Raw genomic sequence first — 26,279 nt, 5'->3', positions numbered from 1 at the left:
GAGATGGCCAGCCTGTCGACTATCAAATTATCCGCATCTTAATGGATGCAGCTGGTGCTTGGCCAACATTTAGCTGTCCAACTACTTTGAATTTTTAATTAGAGGAATATCCAGTAGGAGGCAGCCATCAGGGCCACCCAATGGGCAAACCAGCTGAAATTCACATAGCGTATGGCCATTATTAGTCACATTCAACTTGACTTGTCCTGTAATGTTGAAGATGTTGGGTAGCTTCTCCAAGCCACAGCCTCCAAACTTGTAGGAGGTTCATGAGGATTATCAGACTCAGAAACTCGGAGCTCAAAGCTCTTAAGCCATTCACATAGAGTTTCCAACTTGGATTTTTCAATGCCAACAGTGTTTGAGCTCTGAACTTATAAGAGGTTGATGTGGAATATCAGACTTGAAAACCTGTATTTACCACCTGTACGATAGGAGTGGGTACCAAAAGTGTAGCGCTTAAATATGAAGCAAAATTCAACAATATGAAACAAATGGGAAATAAACCCCAATAATCATAAGAAAACAAAAATAAAATGCAAAAATGTAAATCCCCCAGACGAGGTCTATGGAGACGAAACGCGTCGGGAAGGACTCCACTGCAGCCATTTGTTTTAGGAAAAGCGCTGTTTTTATCTGCCTAATGTAAGTTTTCCTAACTTCATTAAATTTATTGCACTATTTTACGGAATCACGCTATGTGGCCCTTTTTTGTTCTTCCCACATTGAATTCATCTGCCATATCCACGGTCACCTGGTTACCAACTCTATGAGAAACATCATCACTACCGCCTATCCTGAGGACAGCTGTGAGTTCCTGTTGGAGCATTTAGAGGATCCCAGTGTCCAGTTCCGTTGGTTGTACATACAACACAAGCCTGTTTGACCCACAGAACATACGACCTTGTGTGTCCAAACGCTCTGGTAAGCCTCCCTAAGTTTGGTGGTGGCACTCTAGTTCAAATTCACATCGTGTTCACTGTTATGATTTCTACACAAAATTTTTTGGATTCGTTTACATGTATTTGTCCCAAATAATACTGTTTCATTTTACCCACTCTTATTGCACTTATCTAATTTGCCGTGTTAGCTGCTATTTTCTAGGCAGCGCAGAATTATGTGTTACATTTTACCACCTGTACGATAGCATACAAACACAACATCTAAGCTCCAAGCTCGTAGGGCGTTCACATTGAATGTTCAACTTGGAAACTCAAATTTACTGTCCATGGTGGCACATGAACACAGCACCAGTGATCCAAACTCGTAGGGTGATCACAAGCAATTTCAGACAGGAAAATTTGTATTTGTGTTCGATAGAACGGCACAGGATGCTGCATTGCCTACCTAACATACCAATGATAAAGTTCAAGATTCCATGTGATCATTACAAGTGAACACCCTACCAGCTTGGAGCTTAGATGCCATGTTTGCATGCCATCGTACAGGTGGTAAATACAGGTTTCAGAGTCGGAACTTCCATGTCAACGCCCTACGAGCTTCACACACAGATGCTGTATTCTGCATTGTGCAGAACACAAATTTGAGTTTCTGATTTGGATGTTCCATGCGATCGCTCTACGACTTTGGAGCTCTGGTGTTGCCTTGGTGTGCAGTCGTAGACAGTAAACAAGAGTTTCTGTATCAGAAATCAACCTGGAGCTCAGATGCTGGGTTATTGTGCTAACGCAGAGACGGTAAATACAAGTTACCAACTTGAAGATTGCAGGTGACCGCCCTATGAGCTCAGATGTTGTGTTCACGTGCCACTGTACAGACCATAAATATAAGTTTCTGAGCCGCACATTATTCCAAATGAACCTCCTGCAAGCTGAGCTATGATGTGTTCTCCATAATTAAGGATCAGCACAATGGCAAGCGAACGCACCATAAATTCTCCAAGCACGCCAGACATCCACAACAATGTAGGCTTGTAGCATATGAACACAACATCCGAGCTTGTATGGTGTTCACGTGTAATCTTCAGCTTGGAAACTTGTATATACAGGCACCGGCCAATTTATTAGGTATACCTTGCTAGTACCAGGTTGGACCCCCTTTTGCCTTCAGAACCACCTTCATTTTTTGTGGCATAGATTTAAAGGTGTTGGAAACATTCCTCAGAGATTTTGGTCCATGGTGACATGATAACATCACACAGTTGCTGCAGATTTGTTGTCTGCACATCCATGATGAGAATCTCCCGTTCCACCACATCCCAAAGGTGCTCTATTGGATTGAGATCTGGTGACTGTGGAGGCCATTGGAGTACAGTGACCTCATTGTCATGTTCAAAAAACCAGTGGTGAGATGATTTGATCTTTGTGACATGGTGCATTATCCTGCTGGGAGGAGCCATCAGAAGATGTGTACACTGTAGTCATAAAGGTATGGACATGGTCAGCAACAATACTCAGGTAGGACGTGGTGTTTAACGACTTCAGCCCAGGAAGAATTTACCCCCTTAACCACTTCAGCCCGGACCAATTGGCTGCCCAATGACCAGAGCGTTTTTTTGCGGTTCAGCACTGTGTTGATTTTACTGACAATTGCGTGGTCGTGCGACATTGTACCCAAACAAAATTGAGGTCCTTTTTTTCCCCACAAATAGAGCTTTTTTTTGGTGGTATTTGTTCGCCTCTGCGGTTTTTATTTTTTGAGCTATAAACAAAAAAAAAAAAAAAAAAAAAAAAAAAAAAAAAAAGGGCGACAATTTTGAAAAAAAAAAAAATGCAGTTTGTTTTACTTTTTGTAATAATAAATATCCCCCAAAATATATTTTTTTTTTCCTCAGTTTAGGCCGATGTTTATTCTTCTACATATTTTTGGTAAAAAAAAAAAAAAAAAATTCACAATAAGCGTATATTGATTGGTTTGCGCAAAATGTATAGCGTCTACAAAATAGGGGATAGTTTTATGGCATTTTTATTTTTTCATTTTTTTATTAGTAATGGCGGCGATCTGTGATTTTTATTGGGACTGCGACATTATGGCAGACACATCAGACATTTTTGACACATTTTTGGGACCATTGTCATTTATACAGCGATCAGTGCAATTAAAAATGCATTGATTACTGTGTAAATGACACTGGCAGTGAAGGGGTTACCACTAGGGGGCAGTGAAGGGGTTAAGTGTGTCCTAGGGAGTGATTCTAATGCCCCGTACACACGGTCAGATTTTCCGGTAGAAAATGTTCAATGGGAGCTTGTTGTTGGAAATTCCGACTGTGTGTGGGCTCCATCGGACATTTTCCGTCGGAGTTTCCTGACTAACAAAATTTGAGATCTGGATCTCAAATTTTCCAACAACAAAATCCGTTGACGTAAATTCCGACGCAAAGTTCCACGCATGCTCGGACTCAAGCAGAAGAGCCGCACTTGGCTATTGAACTTCATTTTTCTCGGCTTGTCGTACGTCACCACGTTCTTGACGTTCGAAGTTTCCGACAACATTTGTGTGACCGTGTGTATACAAGACAAGTTTGAGCCAACATATGTTGGGAAAAAAAAACATGGATTTTGATGTCGGATTGTGCGATCGTGTGTACGCGGCATAACTGTGAGGGGGCTGGGCTTGAACACACTGGACAGTGATCACAGCTCTTGAAAACAGAGAGCAGATCACTGTGCTGTCACTAGGCAGAACGGGGAATGCTTTGTTTACATAAAGCATCTCCCCGTTCTTCCTCTCCGGGCAACCGGCGGACATAGAGTCCGCGGGACCCGTGGTCATAGAGACTGTGGTGGCGCGCACGTGCTCGCGACATCGCTTCTTAAAGGGGAGATACCTGTACGCCCTTTTGCCTGCCAGTGCCATTCTGCCGACGTACATCGGCGTGCACTGGTCAGCAAGTGGTTAATGGACAGAGCATTTTTTGCGATACGGCACTGCGTCGCTTCAACTGACAACTGCGCACGTCCGAAAAAAAACTGACGTCCTTTTTTGCCCACAAATAGAGCTTTCTTTTGGAGGTATTTGGTCAACTCTGCGGTTTTTATTTTGCGCCTTTAAACAAAAAAAAAACAAAAAAAAAGACTGACAATTTTGGAAAAAAAAAGAAAGTATTTTTTACTTTTTGCTATAATAAATATCCCCAAAAAATATATACAAAAAAACTATTTCTTCCTCAGTTTAGGCCGATATGCATTCTTCTACATGTTTTTGGTAAAAAAAAAAAAAAAAAAAAAAAAAAAAAAAAAAAAAAAAAAAAAAAATCGCAATAAACGTATATTGATTGGTTTGCGCAAAAGTTATAGCGTCTACAAAATAGGCGATAGATTTATGGCATTTTTATTATAATTTTTTTTTTTTTTAATTAGTCATGGCGGCGATCTACGATTTTTTTTATTGTGATTGCGGCTGACAGATTGGACACTTTTGACACTATTTTGGGACCATTGACAATTATACAGCGATCAGAGCTAAAAGTAGATCCCTGTCATGTTACTAGGAAGAACAGGGAAGTGCCTTGTTTACATCGGCATCTCCCCGTTCTGCCTCTCCGTGTCACGATCGCGGGCCACCGGCGGACATCGAGTCCGTAGTTCCCGCGTGGCGGAGAGACATACAGGTACGCCCATTTGCGCAGCTGTGCCATTCTCCTGACGTACATCATCTTACAGCGGTCGGCAGGCGGTTAAAATTCTCCATGGGCAAGGCTTTAAACGCCTTTACAGGTTACCAGTTTAGAGTTGCGCAGGAGGTCTGGTGCTAGAATTTTTGCTCTCGCTCTGATGTTCGTGACAATACCTCACATGTGTGGTACGATCACCCTTTACATATGTGCGCGGAGTAACATATGCATTCGCATTAGCGCGTAAGCACGGTGGGACGGGGATGCTTTAAAAAAGAAAAAAAAAACTTTTTTTTTTTAAACAATTTTTTTTTTTTTTTCACCATGACAGGTCCTCTTTATGGAGAGATCTGAGGTCTATTAGACCCCAGAACGGTCTGATTGGCGGCTTTCCTGGCCGCTGGTGGCAAGGTAAACAAAGGACTGGCACCAGAAGTGATGAATTACTCGTCACTCCTGGTTTCCAGGGTTACAGAGAGAGGGGAACGACGTCAGTTCCTCTCTCTCTGTACAGGGCAGCCGCATCGCTCCTGGCCTCTGCGATGGGATAGGTAGGAGAGCTCGGGAAAGTGGCGGTGGGAGGGGGGGGTGGGACCCCCTTCCGCCACCCACAGAGGGGATTGAGTGGCTAATTAGCCACTCGGAATCGCCAGCTGAAAATATTGATACCAGGATGATGCATGTAGGTGCAGGCATCATCACGGTGTATACCACTGAAACCTGAGGACTTCCTATGGGTGGCAAGTGGTAAAATTGATGGGTTTAGTTCCACTTTACGATTTATTGCTGTTCAGGTGTTCTGGGCTTCAGCAAAATGGCCGCTTCCAGCAAGAAGAGACAGGAGCAATGCTGGAGGGAATTTGCAGCACACACTAATATTGATGGTGTAGTATGTCCCTTGCTAAAGAACATTATTTTTTTTTTTTTATCAAGTTGTTATGGGTAAAGTTCCGCATTAAAGAGATTGTAAACCCTGGAAAAAAAAAAAAAAAAAAAGAGAGAAAGAGAACCCTGGAAGACAAAGGCATCGCATACTAGCTCATTATGAAATACTTACCTTAGAATGAAGCTGTTCCAGTGGCGCCCGCACACCGCTGAGACGGCTGACCTCTTCCCCGGTGTTTCTTCCGGGTACACGGGCTCTGGCGCTGCGATCGTCTGGAGCCACGATAACGCCACTCCCGTGCATGCACGCGGGAGCCGCCATTTGCGGCACAGGGCTCAGAAGGAACGTTCCTTCAGACCGCATGCGCCGGTGACGTCACTGGCTGCATGTAATGTAAATATCTCCTAAACGGTACACGTTTAGCAGATATTTACACTACTTATAGGTAATGCCATATTAGATTTTATTAGTATCTCGTGGACTCGAGTCTTCCAGGGACCCCTGTGTGGATACCCATGCCATCAATTCATTTTTATTATCAACCACCTTCCGTCCGCGCTATAGCCGAAAGACGGCTACAGCACAGACCGGATTTGCCGGAAGGGCGTCCATAGACGTCCTCCCGTGCTTGAGCGGCCTGCGCGCCCCGTGCTCTGTGTTCAGCGAGTCTATGAGACTCGTCTGATCACAGATCGGAGTAAGGGGTTGATCCCGACCCCCTACCACATGATCAGCTGTCAGCCAATGACAGCTGATCATGTGATGTAAACAGAGCTGGTAATCAGCTATTTTTTCTCCTCACGCTAAAAAAAGCTGATCACCGGCGGCTGTGAGAGGGACATTAGTCCTGATCTGGAGAGCCTCTGCAGAGGCTTCTGTGCCACCTACCAGTGTCCACAGTACCAGCCATCAGTGCCCACAGTGTAACCAACCAGTGCCCACCAGCACCAATCAGTGCAGCCTTATCTGTGCCCATCAGTGCAGCCTTATCTGTGCCCATCAGTGCAGCCTCATCTGTGCCCATCAGTGCAGCCTCATCTGTGCCCATCAGTGCAGCCTCATCTGTGCCCATCAGTGCAGCCTTATCTGTGCCCATCAGTGCAGCCTTATCTGTGCCCATCAGTGCAGCCTTATCTGTGCCCATCAGTGCAGCCTTATCTGTGCCCATCAGTGCAGCCTTATCTGTGCCCATCAGTGCAGCCTTATCTGTGCCCATCAGTGCAGCCTTATCTGTGCCCATCAGTGCAGCCTTATCTGTGCCCATCAGGCCCCCCCCCCGCTGGCGCTCCTCCTTTTCTAGGGTCCCCCCCGGAGCTCCTAGCTCCTCCTCTTCTAGGGTCCCCCCCGCTGGAGCTCCTAGCTCCTCCTCTTCTAGGGTCCCCCCCCCGCTGGAGCTCCTAGCTCCTCCTCTTCTAGGGTCCCCCCCCCGCTGGAGCTCCTAGCTCCTCCTCTTCTAGGGTCCCCCCCGCTGGAGCTCCTACTCTTCTAGGGTCCCCCCCCGCTGGAGCTCCTAGCTCCTCCTCTTCTAGGGTCCCCCCCGGCTAGCGCTCCTAGCTCCTCCTCTTCTAGGGTCCCCCCCGGCTAGCGCTCCTAGCTCCTCCTCTTCTAGGGTCCCCCCCGCTGGAGCTCCTAGCTCCTCCTCTTCTAGGGTCCCCCCCCCGGCTAGCGCTCCTAGCTCCTCCTCTTCTAGGGTCCCCCCCGCTGGAGCTCCTAGCTCCTCCTCTTCTAGGGTCCCCCCCCAACTAGCGCTCCTAGCTCCTCCTCTTCTAGGGTCCCCCCCCCCCGCTGGAGCTCCTAGCTCCTCCTCTTCTAGGGTCCCCCCCGGCTAGCGCTCCTAGCTCCTCCTCTTCTAGGGTCCCCCCCGCTGGAGCTCCTAGCTCCTCCTCTTCTAGGGTCCCCCTCCGGCTGGCGCTCCTAGCTCCTCCTCTTCTAGGGTCCCCCCCCGGCTGGCGCTCCTAGCTCCTCCTCTTCTAGGGTCCCCCCCGCTGGCGCTCCTGGCTCCTCCTCTTCTAGGGTCCCCAACGCTGGCGCTCTTCCTCTTCTGTGTCGGTCACCATAGCAACCCGTTGCTATTGCGGTGCACCGGTGGGCCCCCCCATCCAGGCTGTGTGCATCCATAGACACACGGAGCCTCCTACCAGCTTCCATCTAGGATGTGTTCCCCGTATTTACAGCCGGTACGAAGACATGTGAACGCTCCATCAGATCTCCAAGCTGGCCGGACATTGATGTAGAATTGTGGCTGCAGACTGATATGGATTTGTGGGAAGGAATGTTTGGTGATAGGACAATGATCAGTGACTCCCCTCCCCCATCACTGTCCTCAGACCTCCATCACTGGATCACATTTATCACTGTCAGCCTCTTCTATGGCGCTTGTCCCCTCCCCCCTCCTCAGCTGTCATTCGCCTTCTCTCTAGGTTTGCCCCCCGCCGGCTCCCGTCCTCTTCTAAGCCTCGTTGTTCTCAGTCTCCGCGGATTGCACCGGCTGGAGAGGAGAGGAAGGGGGGAGAACTCTGACACCGCAAACACACACCTCACACCGCACACGGCCCGGGCTCTCCGCTCACCTCATAGTGCTTCATATTTCCTCCGGGCTCAGCCGCAGCGCCCCACACCTAGACGGTACCTGCCAGACCTCCAGCCACAGGCGGGGCAACAGGATGACTGGGGGAGGGGGAAGGGTTTTATCCAATCAGGGCCTCCAGACTGGCTTGAGAGGGCGTGTCGTTCAGCGTCAAGCCAATTACCGCTCGCGTCCCCTTCTACGGGCGGAATTAGAGTAAGGTGCATGGGCGGGGCATTCTGGATGACTGACTCTGTGGGAGCCAATAGAGAGCCGGAGCGGCAGAGAGACGCTGCTCGTCCAATAGGTTGCGGCAAGGGGCGGGGCACAGAGTAGTGATAGGCAGCTGTCATGCTATTTGTAGTGCGGGGTGTGTGGCTCAGACTGGGTGATGAGGGTGACAGGAGGTGACTTCCCATGCTGGATTCCGGGGACACAGAGACCTGTCCGGACTATTCTTCATGATCTGCAATCACTTTTCACATCACACCCCCTACAACTCATACTCAGGGATGTTCTATGGAGTCTGAGAAATGGCCAACCTCTTACAGTTACACAAGTACACTGCACCCTATACACTGTGCTGTACATTACATACTCCGGATCACTGCACCCCATACACTGTACTGTACATTACATACTCCGGATCACTGCACCCTATACACTGTGCTGTACATTACATACTCCGGATCACTGCACCCCATACACTGTACTGTACATTACATACTCCGGATCACTGCACCCTATACACTGTGCTGTACATTACATGCTCCGGATCACTGCACCCTATACACTGTGCTGTACATTACATACTCCGGATCACTGCACCCTATACACTGTGCTGTACATTACATACTCCGGATCACTGCACCCTATACACTGTGCTGTACATTACATGCTCCGGATCACTGCGCCCTATACACTGTGCTGTACATTACATACACGGATCACTGCACTCTATACACTGTGCTGTACATTACATACTCCGGATCACTGCACCCTATACACTGTGCTGTACATTACATACTCCGGATCACTGCACCCTATACACTGTGCTGTACATTACATACTCCGGATCACTGCACCTTATACACTGTGCTGTACATTACATACTCCGGATCACTGCGCCCTATACACTGTGCTGTACATTACATACTCCGGATCACTGCGCCCTATACACTGTGCTGTACATTACATACTCCGGATCACTGCACCCTATACACTGTGCTGTACATTACATATTCCGGATCACTGCACCCTATACACTGTGCTGTACATTACATACTCCGGATCACTGCACCCCATACACTGTGCTGTACATTACATACTCCGGATCACTGCGCCCTATACACTGTGCTGTACATTACATACTCCGGATCACTGCACCCTATACACTGTGCTGTACATTACATATTCCGGATCACTGCACCCTATACACTGTGCTGTACATTACATACTCCGGATCACTGCACCCTATACACTGTGCTGTACATTACATACTCCGGATCACTGCACCCTATACACTGTGCTGTACATTACATACTCCGGATCACTGCACCCTATACACTGTGCTGTACATTACATGCTCCGGATCACTGCACCCTATACACTGTGCTGTACATTACATACTCCGGATCACTGCACCCTATACACTGTGCTGTACATTACATACTCCGGATCACTGCACCCTATACACTGTGCTGTACATTACATGCTCCGGATCACTGCGCCCTATACACTGTGCTGTACATTACATACACGGATCACTGCACTCTATACACTGTGCTGTACATTACATACTCCGGATCACTGCACCCTATACACTGTGCTGTACATTACATACTCCGGATCACTGCACCCTATACACTGTGCTGTACATTACATACTCCGGATCACTGCACCTTATACACTGTGCTGTACATTACATACTCCGGATCACTGCGCCCTATACACTGTGCTGTACATTACATACTCCGGATCACTGCGCCCTATACACTGTGCTGTACATTACATACTCCGGATCACTGCACCCTATACACTGTGCTGTACATTACATATTCCGGATCACTGCACCCTATACACTGTGCTGTACATTACATACTCCGGATCACTGCACCCCATACACTGTGCTGTACATTACATACTCCGGATCACTGCGCCCTATACACTGTGCTGTACATTACATACTCCGGATCACTGCACCCTATACACTGTGCTGTACATTACATATTCCGGATCACTGCACCCTATACACTGTGCTGTACATTACATACTCCGGATCACTGCACCCTATACACTGTGCTGTACATTACATACTCCGGATCACTGCACCCTATACACTGTGCTGTACATTACATACTCCGGATCACTGCACCCTATACACTGTGCTGTACATTACATGCTCCGGATCACTGCACCCTATACACTGTACTGTACATTACATACTCCGGATCACTGCGCCCTATACACTGTGCTGTACATTACATACACGGATCACTGCACTCTATACACTGTGCTGTACATTACATGCTCCGGATCACTGCACCCTATACACTGTGCTGTACATTACATACACAGATCACTGCACCCTATACACTGTGCTGTACATTACATACACGGATCACTGCACTCTATACACTGTGCTGTACATTACATGCTCCGGATCACTGCACCCTATACACTGTGCTGTACATTACATGCCCCGGATCACTGCACCCTATACAGGGGGTCCCCTAGTTACAAACGACTCCTACTTACAAACGGAGGAAGACAACAGGAAGTGAGATGAAATCTACCCCTAGGAAGGGAAATTCTCTCCTGTAAGAGCTATTATGGGGAAAAGGTACCTCCACTGATGCTTTATCACCAAGGCTTGTTTCCATAACAACCCAAAATTTTCAAAATCCAATTGTGATTGGGACAGAAAGTGAGGTGAAATCTTCTGAACAAATGTTACAGGGGTGATAACTCTTCCCTATGTTATCCAAAAAGCTTAAAAATAGTTTTCCCTCTTTCGTCTTTCAGGACAGCACACTTGAGACCTCGGCTCCTCCCCTCTTAGGAAACACCGCCTCCACCACACTTTTAAGTCGCCCCTTCCCTTTAGCCCGTCAGTTTTTGGTGTTTCCTCCAGAAGGGAGACATCGCTAGGAACCTGGGCCATATCAGCTGGTGAGGCTGAGGCCGGTACGATCGTTAGTAAGGGGAGACAGAGGTCTCTCATTCACAGCAGTTCGGATGGGGAGTCTGGTTACCTGCTGTGGCATTGCGCTCCCTGTCCTCCCTTGGGGAATGCGAAGGCCTGGGAGTTCGGTTTTTCCGCTGTCTGGGGAAGGCGATACGAAGGTGTCCAGATTCCCCTCATCTTGAGAGTCAGCGTGGAGCAACGCTGAGTCGGATGACGGGCGACGTCATTTCCGACGGGAAAGGGCACTTCCGTTCGGACCGCGGCTTCCGGTTCCGGCCGCGGGACGGATAAACGAACGGCGCAAGGGCTGGTGCGAGCTCCATTAAGGCTGAAGTGTCAGACAGAGGAGCATTCTGAGGCAGACCACTCCCCTGGCCAGAGGGATGTCAGAGACGGATTGTTCCCGTTCTGTGCCGGGTGACGCCAGCACCAGCCACAGTAAGGTAAGTGGAACCCTGGGGTGGTGTTCCCTTACCTTATTCCCACTTAGCTCCACGGGGTAGACCCCCCTCTTAGTGGTCAGAGGGGAGGAGAGGCACGTCTGGGACCCTGGTGGTGGTTGGTCCTGGTGGGGGTGCACTCCTGGTGTTGGTCACTTGGTTCTTTGTTTTTAAAAACTGTTGCTGATGCCGACGCTTGTTTTGTCATTCCAGGACAAACCTGCGGAAAAGACCAAGCCCTTACATGTGTCCAAAAGAAAGTGCCCATCATGTAGAAGTACTTTGGGAGAGTCCTGGGGGGAAGGTTTTGTGCAAAAAAATGCATTGAAGACTTAGTTAAGGAACACTCTATGGAACAGAGCTCTGACCTGGCAGCTTCTGTTAAGGAGCTTTCCAGCACTTTTCCTTGTCAAAAGAAGTTTATTGAGTATACAATGTTATAAAGATACATAAAGTAAGTTTACAAGGATCTATAAAGTAAGCTCATTGTTTTACAGTAGGGTTTATATAGGTAAATATCATGAAATTTCAAATATTAAACATTGGGTTCACGTAAACCTAAATTAAAGATATATATCATTTCCTTAGTTACTTTTGTAGGTATTTAAATGATTTATACCTACTATACATATTGTTTACAAGTAGAGTGTATATAGGTCAAATAAATTCTGATAATGAGCTTTAATCGTAAGGTGGAGAAAAGGAAAGAGAAAGAAGAAAAAGGGTTGAAAGGTAGAGGTATGGTCCACAAGGTTGTCCCGCTCGTCAGTTTATTATTCTTTTTAGTTCTCTTTGAAGCCTTAGAATGGGTGTCTCTGTAAGTCATTTAATCTGTTACCATGGCAACAGGACAGAGTCATTGAAGTTTGACAGGAACTGTTGTTTTATCCAAGGATGCCAAAGTTTTTCAAATTTTGGAATTTGATTTTGATCGATGGCTACCATCTTAGCATGGGACATTGTATTATTCATTCTGTGAATTGTTTCTGCTAGTACCAATGTAGGAGATTTCCATGCCTTGGCCACTGTTTGTTTTGCAGCCGTTATTAGTTGGATCATAAGTTTGAATTGAGAGAGTGTTAACCATTCCGGTTTTAGATTAAGTAAAGTTAAATATGGATCTGGTTGTATTATTTTTTTAAATATTTTAGATGCAATCACGAAGACTTCCTTCCAGAAGGTTTGGATTACTGGGCACGTCCACCATATGTGTAAATATGTGCCTATTTCTGGGCATCCTCGAAAACAAAGAGCTGAGGTATTAGGTGAATATTTTGCCACTCCAGCGGGTACAAGGTACCAGCGAGTTAGGACTTTATAATTTGTCTCCAGTGCTAAGATGTTGGGTGAAGATGACTTAGATGTGAGCCATATATTAGACCAGTCCGTGTCTTCTAAAGTTCGTCCCAGGTCCTCCTCCCACCTCTGAACGTAAGAGGGTCTATTAAGATTTGCTACTCCATATAATTGATTATAAAGTGATGAAATTGTACCTTTAGCAAATGGATCTTTTGTACAGATTGATTCAAAAATGGATAATTGGGATAATGGTGTATCCCCCTTTAGGAATGGTGTATAGAAATTTTTGATTTGGAGATATCTAAATATCTCAGAGTTTGGTAGATCATATTTTTCTCTAAGCGATGGGAATGAAAGGAATTATTTAGATGCTATGAAGTCATTTAGTGTCTGAATGCCTGATGTTGTCCAAGCTTTAAAAGAATTTGGGTAGATCCAAGCCGGATAAAAGGCCGGATTTCTGATAAAAGAAAGGAGAGGATTGTGTGGAGATTGTAACTGATATTTGGTTTTTAGTTTATCCCAGAGAGATAAGAAGTGTTTAGTTATGGGATTATGAATTTTAAAGCGGTCTTTAGGATCAAGCCATAATAAATTTGATATTAATAGAGGGTCATTTTCTGAAGCCTCTATAAATACCCATAATGGGATTTCCTGTTTTGCATGGTATTTGGACAGACTGGCCAAATGTGCTGCTCTGTAGTAGTTAGTAAAATTAGGGTATCCCAGGCCTCCTTTATTTTTGGGAAGATGTAGTGTGTGTATAGGTATACGTGGTTTAGAAGAGCCCCATATAAACGAAGTTGCTCTTTTTTGTACTATTCTCAAAAAATAGGAAGGAATTGGAATAGGGAGGACTCTGAATAGATAAAGCAATTTGGGTAGAATAGTCATTTTGATTGCATTAATCTTCCCTATCCAGGATAAAGGAAGTTGCGACCATTGTTTTATTAGATTTGTGATCTGTCTTAATACAGGAGGATAATTGGTTGAGAATAAGTCAGAATGAGATGCTGTTAAATGAATTCCAAGATATGGGATTGATTTTTCTGCCCATGTGAATGGGAGTGCAGCCCTAGCCGGGATTAATTCCATGTTTGTGAGTGAAATATTAAGCACTAGGCATTTCTTAGGATTAATCATAAGGCCGGATAGGGCTGCAAATCCATCAAGAGCTGGTATTAAGTTAGGACCAGAGACCTGTGGTGATGATAGAAAAAGTAATATATCGTCTGCAAATATACATAATTTGTGTGTAATACCTCCTACTTCAATGCCAGTTATAGTTTGGTTTGTTCTGATGTATTGGGCCATGGGTTCGAGTATAAGGGCAAATAATAAGGGAGATAATGGGCAACCCTGTCGGGTACCTCTTTCGATATTAAAGGCTTCAGATTTGTATCCAGCATATTTTATATAGGCTTTGGGTTTATTATATAATGCTTTGATCCATGTTAAAAAATGGGGTCCAAAACCCCATTTTTGTAATGAATATTGCATATATTGCCAGGATACTGTGTCAAATGCCCTCTTAATATCGAGAGATAGAAAACATAAAGGGATTTTCCGTTTTTTAGCAATATGTGCCAATAACACTGCCCTGCGTATATTATCGCCTGCCTGTCTATTTGGCATGAAGCCTACTTGATCTCTGTGTATTAATTTTCCTATAATGCTATTGAGGCGTTTTGCTATTATTTTTGCTAATAATTTAATATCGAGGTTTAACAGAGAGATAGGCCGATAATTCACACAGGAAGTATCATCAGAAAGGGGTTTTGGGATCATACAAACAATTGCCATTAGTGTTTCTTGCCGAAAAGAATGTCCATCTAGAAGTTTGTTAAAAGTTTCAGTGAGAATGGGAGAGAGTATTTCTGAGAATGTTTTATAGTATAAAGCCGAGTAGCCGTCTGGGCCTGGTCTTTTGTTAAGTTTTAGGTCTTTTATGGCGTTAGCAACTTCATCTATAGTTATAGGCTCATCCAAACTGCTTTTTTCATTCTGAGATAACTCAGGTAAGGTTATTTTTGAGAAGAAGGATTCAGCCTCTGTAGGATTAAATTCATTGTTTGTCTTGTATAAAGTTGCGAGATGTGAGTGAAATTTATGGACTATTTTAACTGGATTACAAGTGTAAACATTTTTTGATAATTTCAAACGTATTGGTTTGAAAGATTTGTTAGTTGAATTTAATGCCCGAGCCAAATATGTACCTGGTTTGTTTGTATTCATGTAGAAATTGTGTTTGGAGCGTTTGAGGGATTTATCAACTGACTCAGTGAGAAATAGATCGTATTCCAATCTAGATTTTTCCAGATGAGATTTTGTACTCTGAGATGGATTATCTTGAAATGATATGTAGGCTGCATTAAAATTGAGTTCTAGTTTTTTTGCTAGATTTTTGCGTTCCCGTTTAAATAGTGCCATTTGTCTTTGTATTGTACCACGCAAGACAGGCTTATGAGCTTCCCACAGTGTTATTGGGGAGATGTCTGTTGTATTATTAATTGATATGTATTCCTTTAAAGCTTGTTCAATGGCCATCTGATGTAGTGGGTGTTTGAGCATTATGTCCGGTAAGTACCACGTTGGGTCATGCGCTTTTGGTATGGCTGAGGCTATAGTAGTGTATACTGCATTATGGTCAGACCACGGAATCGGAATTATATCTGATGCAATAATTTCTGGTATCATTCCTATTGTTAGAAAAATATGATCTATTCTGGTGAAGGTTTGATGAGGGTGCGAGAAATAAGTGAATTTCTTTTTCATTGGGTTACTTTCTCTCCATGAATCTACCAGATTGTATTTGGAAAGAAGTTGAGAAAAAGGTAATCTAGAGGTTATTTTGGATGGTGTAAAAGGTGATTTATCTAGAAATGGGAGGAGGACCTGGTTCGAATCCCCACACATTATCACTGTTCCTATTTTGTGAGTATTAATCACTTGTAATATATGTGAGAGGAATGGTGTAGGTTGTTTGTTAGGAGCGTAGTAGGAAATCACCGTGATTGCTGTATCCATTATATAACCCATGAGTATCAGGTATCTACCTTCTGGGTCTTTAATTCCTGATGATAAGGTGAATGGTGTGGATCGGTGAAATGCAATTAGAGTTCCCCTTTGTTTGGTACAGGCAGAAGCCGTGTAAATTTGTTGATAAAAAGGAGAAATATATTTTGGAGTAGAATCTTTGGTGAAGTGTGTTTCTTGGAGGCATACTATGTGAGCCTTCTTGTTATGGAAAGTACGGAAGGCTTTGGTCCTTTTTTGAGGGACATTTATTCCCTGAACATTCAGGGAAAGTATATTCAGTGGTGCCATGGCAATAGATCAAATAGTTTTGACTTACTTTTTGTTATGCAGAGCTGACTGCGCAGATCAACCTGTGTGGACTGAAGAGATGAATAGATAGAAAAGAAACCAGTGAATTCTGGAGTAAAGAGTAAACAAAAAACATATGTGATTAGATGATACATTGTATAAATTATTTTTTGCAAGTAATCACAATTTACCCGTGAAAGAGAATAAATATCTCTCTCAGGGGAATAAGTCCCTTCGTCACACTCCCACATAATATGGTTGGGAGAATGAGGAGGGCTAATGGGGGTACACGGATCTTCCGCTTACAGGAGAGAAGTGCTATGTCAAAAGACATCAAAATGATGTTTCATTAATTGGAGTGCAGAATATAGTTTTTGTTGAAATTATTTATTCCAGGGTGGTTGTATATGGTTAGTCTTGCCCTAGGCTAAATAATTCAGTTAGAAAGGTACTGTTAATAACTTTGGTATTGATGAAGATAGTTTGAATTATTTTGGGATTTTAACCCTTTTAGAGTAAACAATTACATATTTTATTCATATGTAACTGTTTAGATATGTTAACTCATAAAATTGAGGTTGTATTGCTTCAGATTAGAATAAACAAAAACATAATTCTAGGAACTAGTTAGGTAATAATATATTTGTTTTAAGAAAAGAAAGAAAAAGCTTCCATTACTTCTGGATTATTGAACATATTTGTCCTAAAAAGTAATAAATCTATTGTTATTACCTGATAATATATAACTGAACAAGAATTTCCTTATTTCACTTATATATTCTAAGGCTATATGAATCAGAAGTAATAAGAAATATAACTGGAATGTAACATGATCCCACACAGTGTGTGACTATCAGAATGCAGTTACATTCAGTTATAAATATAGGTTTTTTATAGAGAACCATCTCTTAGTATAATAAATGAAGAGATATCAGGAATTAGGATGTCAGTCCATTGAATCTTCTTGGTCCATGGATGATGTGGCATAACGGCCTCTTTTGTGAGAATGATGATTCCCATTTTGTTCTGAAATTTTCTGGGTGCTGCCTGAAGGTGAAGATGATGCCATTCTTCTGCGTGTGGGAGTGTTGCTGCTTGTGGGTTCTGTCAGATTTAATTTTAAAAGGGTTTGTTGTAGTTCATCTGCTGATCTGCTTCTGTAAATTGTACCTTGGTAGTTAAATCTGACTGAAAAGGGGAAGCCCCATTGATACATAATGTTGTGGCGTTGCAGTTCCATTAGTTGGGGTTTCATGGATCGTCTTTTAGTAATAGTAAGTTGGGATAGGTCAGCAAAAATTTGATAATTGTGTCCTTGAAAATTAAGTTCCTTTTTTTCTCTTGCAGCAATTAGTATTTGTTCTTTCGTTCTGTAATAATGAAATTTTGTGATTATATCATGTGGGGGTCCATCTTTCTTTTTGGCTGTGAGGGCTCTGTGTACTCTGTCCAGTTCTAAACGTTCAATAGGGATATCTGGCTTTAGTTCTTGTAATAGAGCAGTAATAGTAGATTGCAGGTCTGTCACAGTTTCAGGTATTCCCCTTATGCGCAAGTTTGAACGTCTGGCTCTATTTTCGTAATCTTCGAGCTTAGTTTGAAGTATTAAATTCTCTTTTTTTAATTGTTCCAATTCTGTTATATTTTCTTGGGTTGTAATTTCAATTTCATCCATTTTTATTTCTAAGGCTGCGGTGCGGTTTCCCAGCTCTCTTATTTCTTTGGTTAGGCTTTTTGTTATTTGGTCTGAGGTTTGTTTTAAAGCCTTATGAAGCATCTTTTCAAATTGTAATAATATTACTGGGGATACTGAGGAGGCTTGTGGAGAAGTTTGTGAGAGGATTTGTTCTGTATCTGACTCAAATGGAGAGTCTTGCTGTGACATTTTCTGTCTGTGAGAGCGCCCTGATGCTGTATCTTGTGAGGTGACTGGAGCTGCTTCAGCTGCAGTGAGTGCCTGTGAGCTCTTTGTGAGGTGATTTTTATTTCTGCCACGGTTTCCTCCCAGTACCATATTTCCTGCCCAAACTTTCACAGTTTGTTCCCTGGGGCAAAAAGGTTCAAATGGATACCTTTTGAGCCTGCAGGCTCCGCTTTGTCCTTCTCTTCTCTCCTCAGCGGTGTGGAGCTCTAACAATGCATGTCTGCTCTGCTAGGCTCCGCCTCCTGCCCCCCGCTTTCCAGCACTTTTCAATCTTTCAAAACATTGTTTGAAAATTTTCAGCCTATACAGCCCCCAGCAGGTCCTCTGCCAGCACAGCAAGATGTCGCACCTGGTCCTTCAGGTCCCTCAGTCAGTGAGGAGTTACCGGGGGTTTCCAGAGAGGCTTTAGAGGATGAATCGGATGGTGCATCTCACATTCCTCAAGCGAATCAGATGGAGAGAAGGTGGATGGTGAGTCCTCCAGAACCTCCCGATATAAACTCTCCTTGGAGGAGGTGGAGGAGCTCTTGGGAGCAATCCACACCACCCTAGGTATCCAGGAGGAGAGAAAATCTCTGTCTCTACATGACCGAATGTACGTGGGTCTTGGAGAGCAGAAGAAAAGGGTCTTTCCGGTGCATGAGGTCCTAGTAGATACCATTAAAAGGGAATGGCGGGACCCAGAAAGGAAACCTTTCTTTTCCAGAGCATTAAAGCGCAGATTCCCTTTTTCAGAGGATGAAGCTGCTGTATGGAACAAGTCTCCTAAACTGGATGCAGCCTTCTCTCAGGTATCCAGAAAAACAGACTTGGCGTTTGAAGATATGGGGGTGCTAACAGATCCCATTGACAAACGGATGGATTCTCTACCTAGAAAATCCTGGGATTCCTCTTTAGGCAACCTTAAGCCGGCCATGGCTGTCACAGTGGTGGCACGTAACATGGAGCACTGGCTAACACATATAAAAGCTCATATTGAAGCCGGAACCGCTAAGGAGACAATTCTCTCCTCCTTCCCAATGCTCTTGAAGGGAATCGCATACATTGCTGACGCCTCGGTGGAGTCTGTCCGCATGTCTGCTAGATCTCCTGCCTTGGCCAACTCAGCCAGGAGAGCCCTTTGGTTAAAGACCTGGCAGGGGGACAATGCTTCAAAAATAAAACTTTGCGGGGTCCCTTTCACTGGGGACTTGCTGTTCGGTCCGGATCTGGAGGTGGTTCTTGATCGAATGGCCGATTAAAAGAAGGCCTTCCCCTTGAAGAAAAAGTTGGGGGAACAGCCTAGAAAGAAGACTCGTTTGCAAAGTCTCAGAAAAAAGTCTGGACCAACAAGGGCAGAGGGCGCGGGGGAGCGATTTTTCGCCCTACTGAACAGCCCCAATGATGGGCTAACCCCAGTGGGAGGAAGACTGGGGGCCTTCCTCCCACAGTGGGAGTCAGTTACCTCCAATCGGTTTATTCCAGGGATCGTAAGGAGGGGTTACAGATTTGAATTCTCAAGTCCCCCCCCCACACAGGCTGCTGGTTACGGACTTGCCAAAGTGTGCGGAGAAGGCAGCGGCATTAATAGCCTCACTGGAGGATCTAGAGCGGCAGGATGTGATATCACGTGTCCCATCCGGAGAAATAGGCAGGAGTTGCTACTCCCACATCTTTGTGGTTCGGAAGCCTTCAGGGAAATTCAGGCTCATCCTGAACTTAAAGCCCCTGAACCTATCAATCTCCTACAAGAAGTTTCGGATGGATTCAATTTTTTCTGTAAAAACACTACTCCCTCCGAATTGCTACATGGCGTCCATAGATCTAAGGGACGCCTATCTGCACATTCCGATTGCAGAGGACAGTCAGAAGTTCCTCAGGCTGCCGGTAAGGTCCGGGGAGGAAGTAGTGCATCTTCAGTTCCAGGCCCTCCCCTTTGGGCTCTCCTCTTCGCCCTGGATATTCACCAAAGTTTTGGCGGAAGTTCTGGCGTTTATGCGCCTTCGGGGAATTTTGGTAGTCGCATACCTAGACGACCTGCTCCTTTTTGCTCCCTCCCCAGAGCAGTTCCCTTTGGGGTCTGACGGAGATAATTTTCAGTTGGGCCGAGGTCACGGTACTCTCACTATCGGCGGTTCACCTGAAAGGGGAGTTAAACCAGAGAGCAGACTTCCTCAGCCGGAGGAAGTTGAAGGAAGGCGATTGGGTCCTCAATCAGGTCATTTACAAGATGATTATCGAAAAATGGGGGATCCCATGTGTGGATCTTTTCGCTTCAGGGGAAAACACGAAGGCCCCCCTCTTTTTCTCCCTGATCCGCTGGGACGGGGCGATAGGGGTGGATGCTCTGTCTCAGAGCTGGCATTTTGCCAAATGCTATGCCTTCCCCCCTCCAGTTCTGTTGCCTGCGGTCTTGAGAAAATTCCAGTTAGAGGACACGACCCTGATAGCTCCACACTGGCCCAGGAGGCCATGGTTCTCGGTCCTAAGGAAACTGGCAGTGGAACCACCCTGGATTCTACCAGTCAGGGAGGATCTGCTCTATCAAGGCCCAGTCTGCTGCCCTCAGGTGGAGAGGTGGAATCTGGCTGCCTGGCTACTGAAGAGGACTTGCTGAGAAGTAAGGGGTTTTCCGAAGGACTGATAACAACTCTTCTGAATTCTAGAAAAGAGGAGACGCGCAGAATCTATTTGAAGGTCTGGAAGAAATTCAGTTCTTGGTGCGCAGAGAGCTCCTTTAATGTTCGCAGTCCAGTAGCAGTGCTAGAGTTCCTACAGAGTGGGGCAGATAAGGGATTGGCACTTAGTACCCTTAAGAGTCAGGTGTCGGCTTTAAGTGTATTCCTTGAACAACAGCTAGCAGTGAATCCCTGGATATCCAGGTTCTTTAGAGCTTTAAGAAGGCAGAGACCAGTCAGCTCTCGTCCTTTTCCGGTATGGGACTTATCCTTAGTACTACAGGCCCTTACAGAGGGTCCTTTTGAACCTATTGAGTCTGTACGGTGAAGTTTTTAACCCTCAAGACTGTTTTCTTAGTAGCCATCACTACTGCAAGGAGGGTTTGTGAGCTACAAGCCCTCTCTAGGAGGGCGCCTTTCTTTCAAGTTTTTCCGGATAGGATTATTTTTAAAACCGATCCGGCCTTTTTTGCAAAGGTGGTTTCGGAATTTCATAGAAGCCAGGAAATTTGTTTACCCACCTTTTGTTCAAATCCTGTGAGGGAACAGGAGCAAGTCTTCTACAAGTTAGATGTCAGAAGATTTGCATTAAGGTACCTGGAGGTTACGGAGCAGTTTAAGAAATCCGACTCCTTTTTTGTTTTTTTTCAGGGGCAAGGATGGGTTCCAAAGCCTCTAGACACACTATAGCCAGATGGCTAAGATTGGCTATTGGTCAGGCCTATATAGCAAAGGGGGTGGAAGTCCCGGGAGGTATTAGGGCTCATTCCACTAGGGCTATGGCAACGTCACAAGCAGAGTGGGCTGGTGCTACACCCAATCAGATCTGCAGAGCAGCAACGTGGTCAAGTTTTAAGACTTTCATTAAGCACTACAGACTGGACCTATTGTCTGCCCAGGACCAGGCTTTTGGGCGAAAGGTTCTGCAGGCAGTAGTCCCACCCTAGGGTAAGTGCTCACTTATCCTCTCAAATGTGCTGTCCTGAAAGACGAAAGAGGGAAAATCGAAGTTACTTACCCGTAACGTTTTTTTCCAGGAGACTTACAGGACAGCACCGGTACCCACCCAGATATTGTCTTGCCACTAGGACGTGAGAGCATCAGGAATATAAATGTTGTTATGATGTATTCTTATGTCTCCCTAGACTGGCCGGAGGTTGTCGTGCAAAAACTGACGGGCTAAAGGGAAGGGGCGACTTAAAAGTCTGGTGGAGGCGGTGTTTCCTAAGAGGGGAGGAGCCGAGGTCTCTCAAGTGTGCTGTCCTGAAAGACTCCTGGCTGGAGCTACACTTAAAAAATGTACCTGTTCCGACTTACAAACAGATTCAACTTAAGAACAAACCCACAGACCCGATCTTGTTTGTAACCCGGGAACTCCCTGTACACTGTGCTGTACATTACATACTCCGGATCACTGCACCCTATACACTGTGCTGTACATTACATGCTCCGGATCACTGCGCCCTATACACTGTGCTGTACATTACATGCTCTGGATCACTGCACCCCATACACTGTGCTGTACATTACATGCTCCGGATCACTGCACCTTATACACTGTGCTGTACATTACATGCTTCGGATCATTGCACCCTATACACTGTGCTGTACATTACATGCTCCAAGTCACTGAGCCCTATACACTGTGCTGTACATTACATACTCCGGATCACTGCACCCTATACACTGTGCTGCAAGTTAAAGCAGAGTTCCAACCAGAAATGGAACTTCCGCGGATTGGATTCCTCCCCCCCCCCCCCGGTGTCACATTTGGCACCTTTCAGAGGGGAGGGGGGAGTGGATACCTGTCAAATCCAAGTATCTGCTCCCACTTCTGGGGTAACTATATTAATTATAATGGGTGGTAGGTGGAATGTCCTAATAGATACGGCACCTCATCCCAGAAAGATAGTATATAAAGGGACAGGGGGTGGGATTATTTCGGTGCCAAAAGTAGATTAGAACACATTTAGTAAAAAAATTATATTTTTATTAATATATACTGTAGATTTAAAAAATATATATAGTAATACATATAGATTGTAAGCAAATAAATTCAAATTCAAGTACAATTGACAATTTAAAATTTACCGACACCCAGGATGTTGAAAGGTAGTCGATAGTCGATTCATCCCAACTAGTTTCGCCAATACATTGGCTTCATCAGGGGAGTAAACAGTTAATACAGAGAGGTAAAAAACACTCAAAGGCAAAGTCTCACGAGAGTGAGAGGGAGAGAGCTGTGCATGATGTCATAAGCCTAGGCTAATGACCGGACAAGAAACAGGAAGTGGGCTGTATAAGGTATTTACTGGCAGAAAAAAATGTTTTACTATTCAAAGTTAAAACAACAAGGGCAGAAGATTTAATAGATAGAAAGATGAAAAAATGACTGAAGGTCCGCTTTAAGTTGTGCATGCCTGTGAAATGGTGACAACAGTACCTAAAAATCCCCACAGGTGACACTTTAACCACTTGAGCCCCGGACCATTATGCTGCCTAAGGACCAGAGGTCTTTTTCCAATTTGGCACTGCGTCGCTTTAACTGCTAATTGCGCGGTTATGCAATGCTGTACCCAAACGAAATTTGCGTCCTTTTCTTCCCACAAATAGAGCTTTCTTTTGATGGTATTTGATCACTTCTGCAGTTTTTATTTTTTGCGCTATAAACGGAAAAAGACCGAAAATTTTGAAAAAAAATGATATTTTCTACTTTTTGTTATAAAAAAAATCCAATAAACTCAATTTTAGTCATACATTTAGGCCAAAATGTATTCGGCCACATGTCTTTGGTAAAAAAAATGTCAATAAGCGTATATTTATTGGTTTGCGCAAAAGTTATAGCGTCTACAAACTAGGGTACATTTTCTGGAATTTACACAGCTTTTAGTTTATGACTGCCTATGTCATTTCTTGAGGTGCTAAAATGGCAGGGCAGTACAAAACCCCCCCAAATGACCCCATTTTGGAAAGTAGACACCCCAAGGAAATTGCTGATAGGCATGTTGAACCCATTGAATATTTATTTTTTTTGTCCCAAGTGATTGAATAATGACAAAAAAAAAAAAAAAAAAAAATATTTACAAAAAGTTGTCACTAAATGATATATTGCTCACACAGGCCATGGGCCTATGTGGAATTGCACCCCAAAATATATTCAGCTACTTCTCCTGAGTACGGGGATACCACATGTGTGGGACTTTTTGGGAGCCTAGCCGCGTATGGGACCCCGAAAACCAATCACCGCCTTCAGGATTTCTAAGGGTGTAACTTTTTGATTTCACTCTTCACTGCCTATCACAGTTTCGGAGGCCATGGAATGCCCAGGTGGCACAACCCCCCCCCAAATGACCCCATTTTGGAAAGTAGACACCCCAAGCTATTTGCTGAGAGGCATATTGAGTCCATGGAATATTTTATATTTTGACACAAGTTGCGGGAAAGTGACACTTTTTTTTTTTTTTTTTTTTTTTTTGCACAAAGTTGTCACTAAATGATATATTGCTCACACAGGCCATGGGCCTATGTGGAATTGCACCCCAAAATACATTTAGCTGCTTCTCCTGAGTATGGGGATACCACATGTGTGGGACTTTTTGGGAGCCTAGCCGCGTACGGGGCCCCGAAAACCAATCACCGCCTTCAGCGTTTTTAAGGGCGTGAATTTTTGATTTTACTCTTCACTGCCTAACACCGTTTCGGAGGCCATGGAATGCCCAGGTGGCACAAACCCCCCCCAAATGACCCCATTTTGGAAAGTAGACACCCCAAGCTATTTGCTGAGAGGCATGGTGAGTATTTTGCAGCTCTCATTTGTTTTTGAAAATGAAGAAAGACAAGAAAAAACTTTTTTTTTTTTTCTTTTTTCAAATTTCAAAACTTTGTGACAAAAAGTGAGGTCTGCAAAATACTCACTATACCTCTCAGCAAATAGCTTGGGGTGTCTACTTTCCAAAATGGGGTCATTTGGGGGGGTTTTGTGCCACCTGGGCATTCCATGGCCTCCGAAACTGTGATAGGCAGTGAAGAGTGAAATCAAAAATTCACGCCCCTTAGAAAGCCTGAAGGCGGTGCTTGGTTTTCGGGGTCCCGTACACGGCTAGGCTCCCAAAAAGTCTCACACATGTGGTATCCCCGTACTCAGGAGAAGCAGCAGAATGTATTTTGGGGTGTAATTTCACATATTCCCATGGCATGTTTGAGCAATATATCATTTAGTGACAACTTTGTGCAAAAAAAAAAAAAAAAAAAAAAAAATTTGTCTCTTTCCCGCAACTTGTGTCGCAATATAAAATATTCCATGGACTCGACATGCCTCTCAGCAAATAGCTTGGGGTGTCTACTTTCCAAAATGGGGTCATTTGGGGGGGTTTTGAACTGTCCTGGCATTTTATGCACAACATTTAGAAGCTTATGTCACACATCACCCACTCTTCTAACCACTTGAAGACAAACCCCTTTCTGACACTTATTTTTTACATGAAAAAGTTTTTTTTTTTTTGCAAGAAAATTACTTTGAACCCCCAAACATTATATATTTTTTTAAAGCAAATGCCCTACAGATTAAAATGGTGGGTGTTTCATTTTTTTTTTTCACACAGTATTTGCGCAGCGATTTTTCAAACGCATTTTTTGGGGAAAAAACACACTTTTTTAAATTTTAATGCACTAAAACACACTATATTGCCCAAATGTTTGATGAAATAAAAAAGATGATCTTAGACCGAGTACATGGATACCAAACATGACATGCTTTACAATTGCGCACAAACGTGCAGTGGCAACAAAATAAATACATTTTTAAAAGCCTTTAAAAGCCTTTACAGGTTACCACTTTAGATCTACAGAGGAGGTCTACTGCAAAAATTACTGCCCTCGATCTGACCTTCGCGGCGATACCTCACATGCATGGTGCAATTGCTGTTTACGTTTGACGACAGACCGCCGCTTGCGTTCGCCTTAGCGCAAGAGCAGGGGGCGACAGGGGTGCTTTTTTTTTTTTTTTTTTTTTTTCTTTATTATTTTTTTGCTTTTTTATCTTATTTTTAAACTGTTCCTTTCATTTTTTTTTTTTTTAAATCATTTTTATTGTTATCTCGGGGAATGTAAATATCCCCTATGATAGCAATAGGTAGTGACAGGTACTCTTTTTTGAAAAAATTGGGGTCTATTAGACCCTAGATCTCTCCTCTGCCCTCAAAGCATCTGACCACACCAAGATCGGTGTGATAAAATGCTTCCCCAATTTCCCAATGGCGCTATTTACATCCAGCGAAATCTAAGTCATAAAATGCTCGTAGCTTCCGGTTTCTTAGGCCATAGAGATGTTTGGAGCCACTCTTGTCTCTGATCAGCTCTATGGTCAGCTGGCTGAATCACCGGCTGCATTCTCAGGTTCCGTGTTGAGACAGGAGAGC

General features: G+C 44.3%; 1 protein-coding gene and 1 long non-coding RNA gene across 3 annotated transcripts in view; one reads left to right on the top strand and one right to left on the bottom strand.

The window, feature by feature from the left end:
* Positions 1-8,181, bottom strand: part of TECR (trans-2,3-enoyl-CoA reductase) — a 79,638-nt gene extending 71,457 nt beyond the window's left edge. For both annotated transcript variants that reach the window (XM_073622489.1, XM_073622490.1), the window contains exon 1: positions 8,033-8,181. In XM_073622489.1, coding sequence (XP_073478590.1) covers positions 8,033-8,047 — 15 coding nt within the window. In that variant the 5' untranslated portion in view covers positions 8,048-8,181. The remainder of the gene's footprint in view (positions 1-8,032) is intronic.
* Positions 1-26,279, top strand: part of LOC141133235 (uncharacterized) — a 58,511-nt gene that overhangs the window by 13,542 nt on the left and 18,690 nt on the right. The gene's annotated exons all lie outside the window — the stretch shown is intronic.

The sequence above is a fragment of the Aquarana catesbeiana genome, linkage group LG03 (assembly GCF_042186555.1).
Source record: "Aquarana catesbeiana isolate 2022-GZ linkage group LG03, ASM4218655v1, whole genome shotgun sequence".
NCBI lineage: Eukaryota > Metazoa > Chordata > Amphibia > Anura > Ranidae > Aquarana > Aquarana catesbeiana.
Note: the sequence above shows the minus strand (reverse complement) of the source record. Positions and strands in the feature narration are given on the sequence as shown.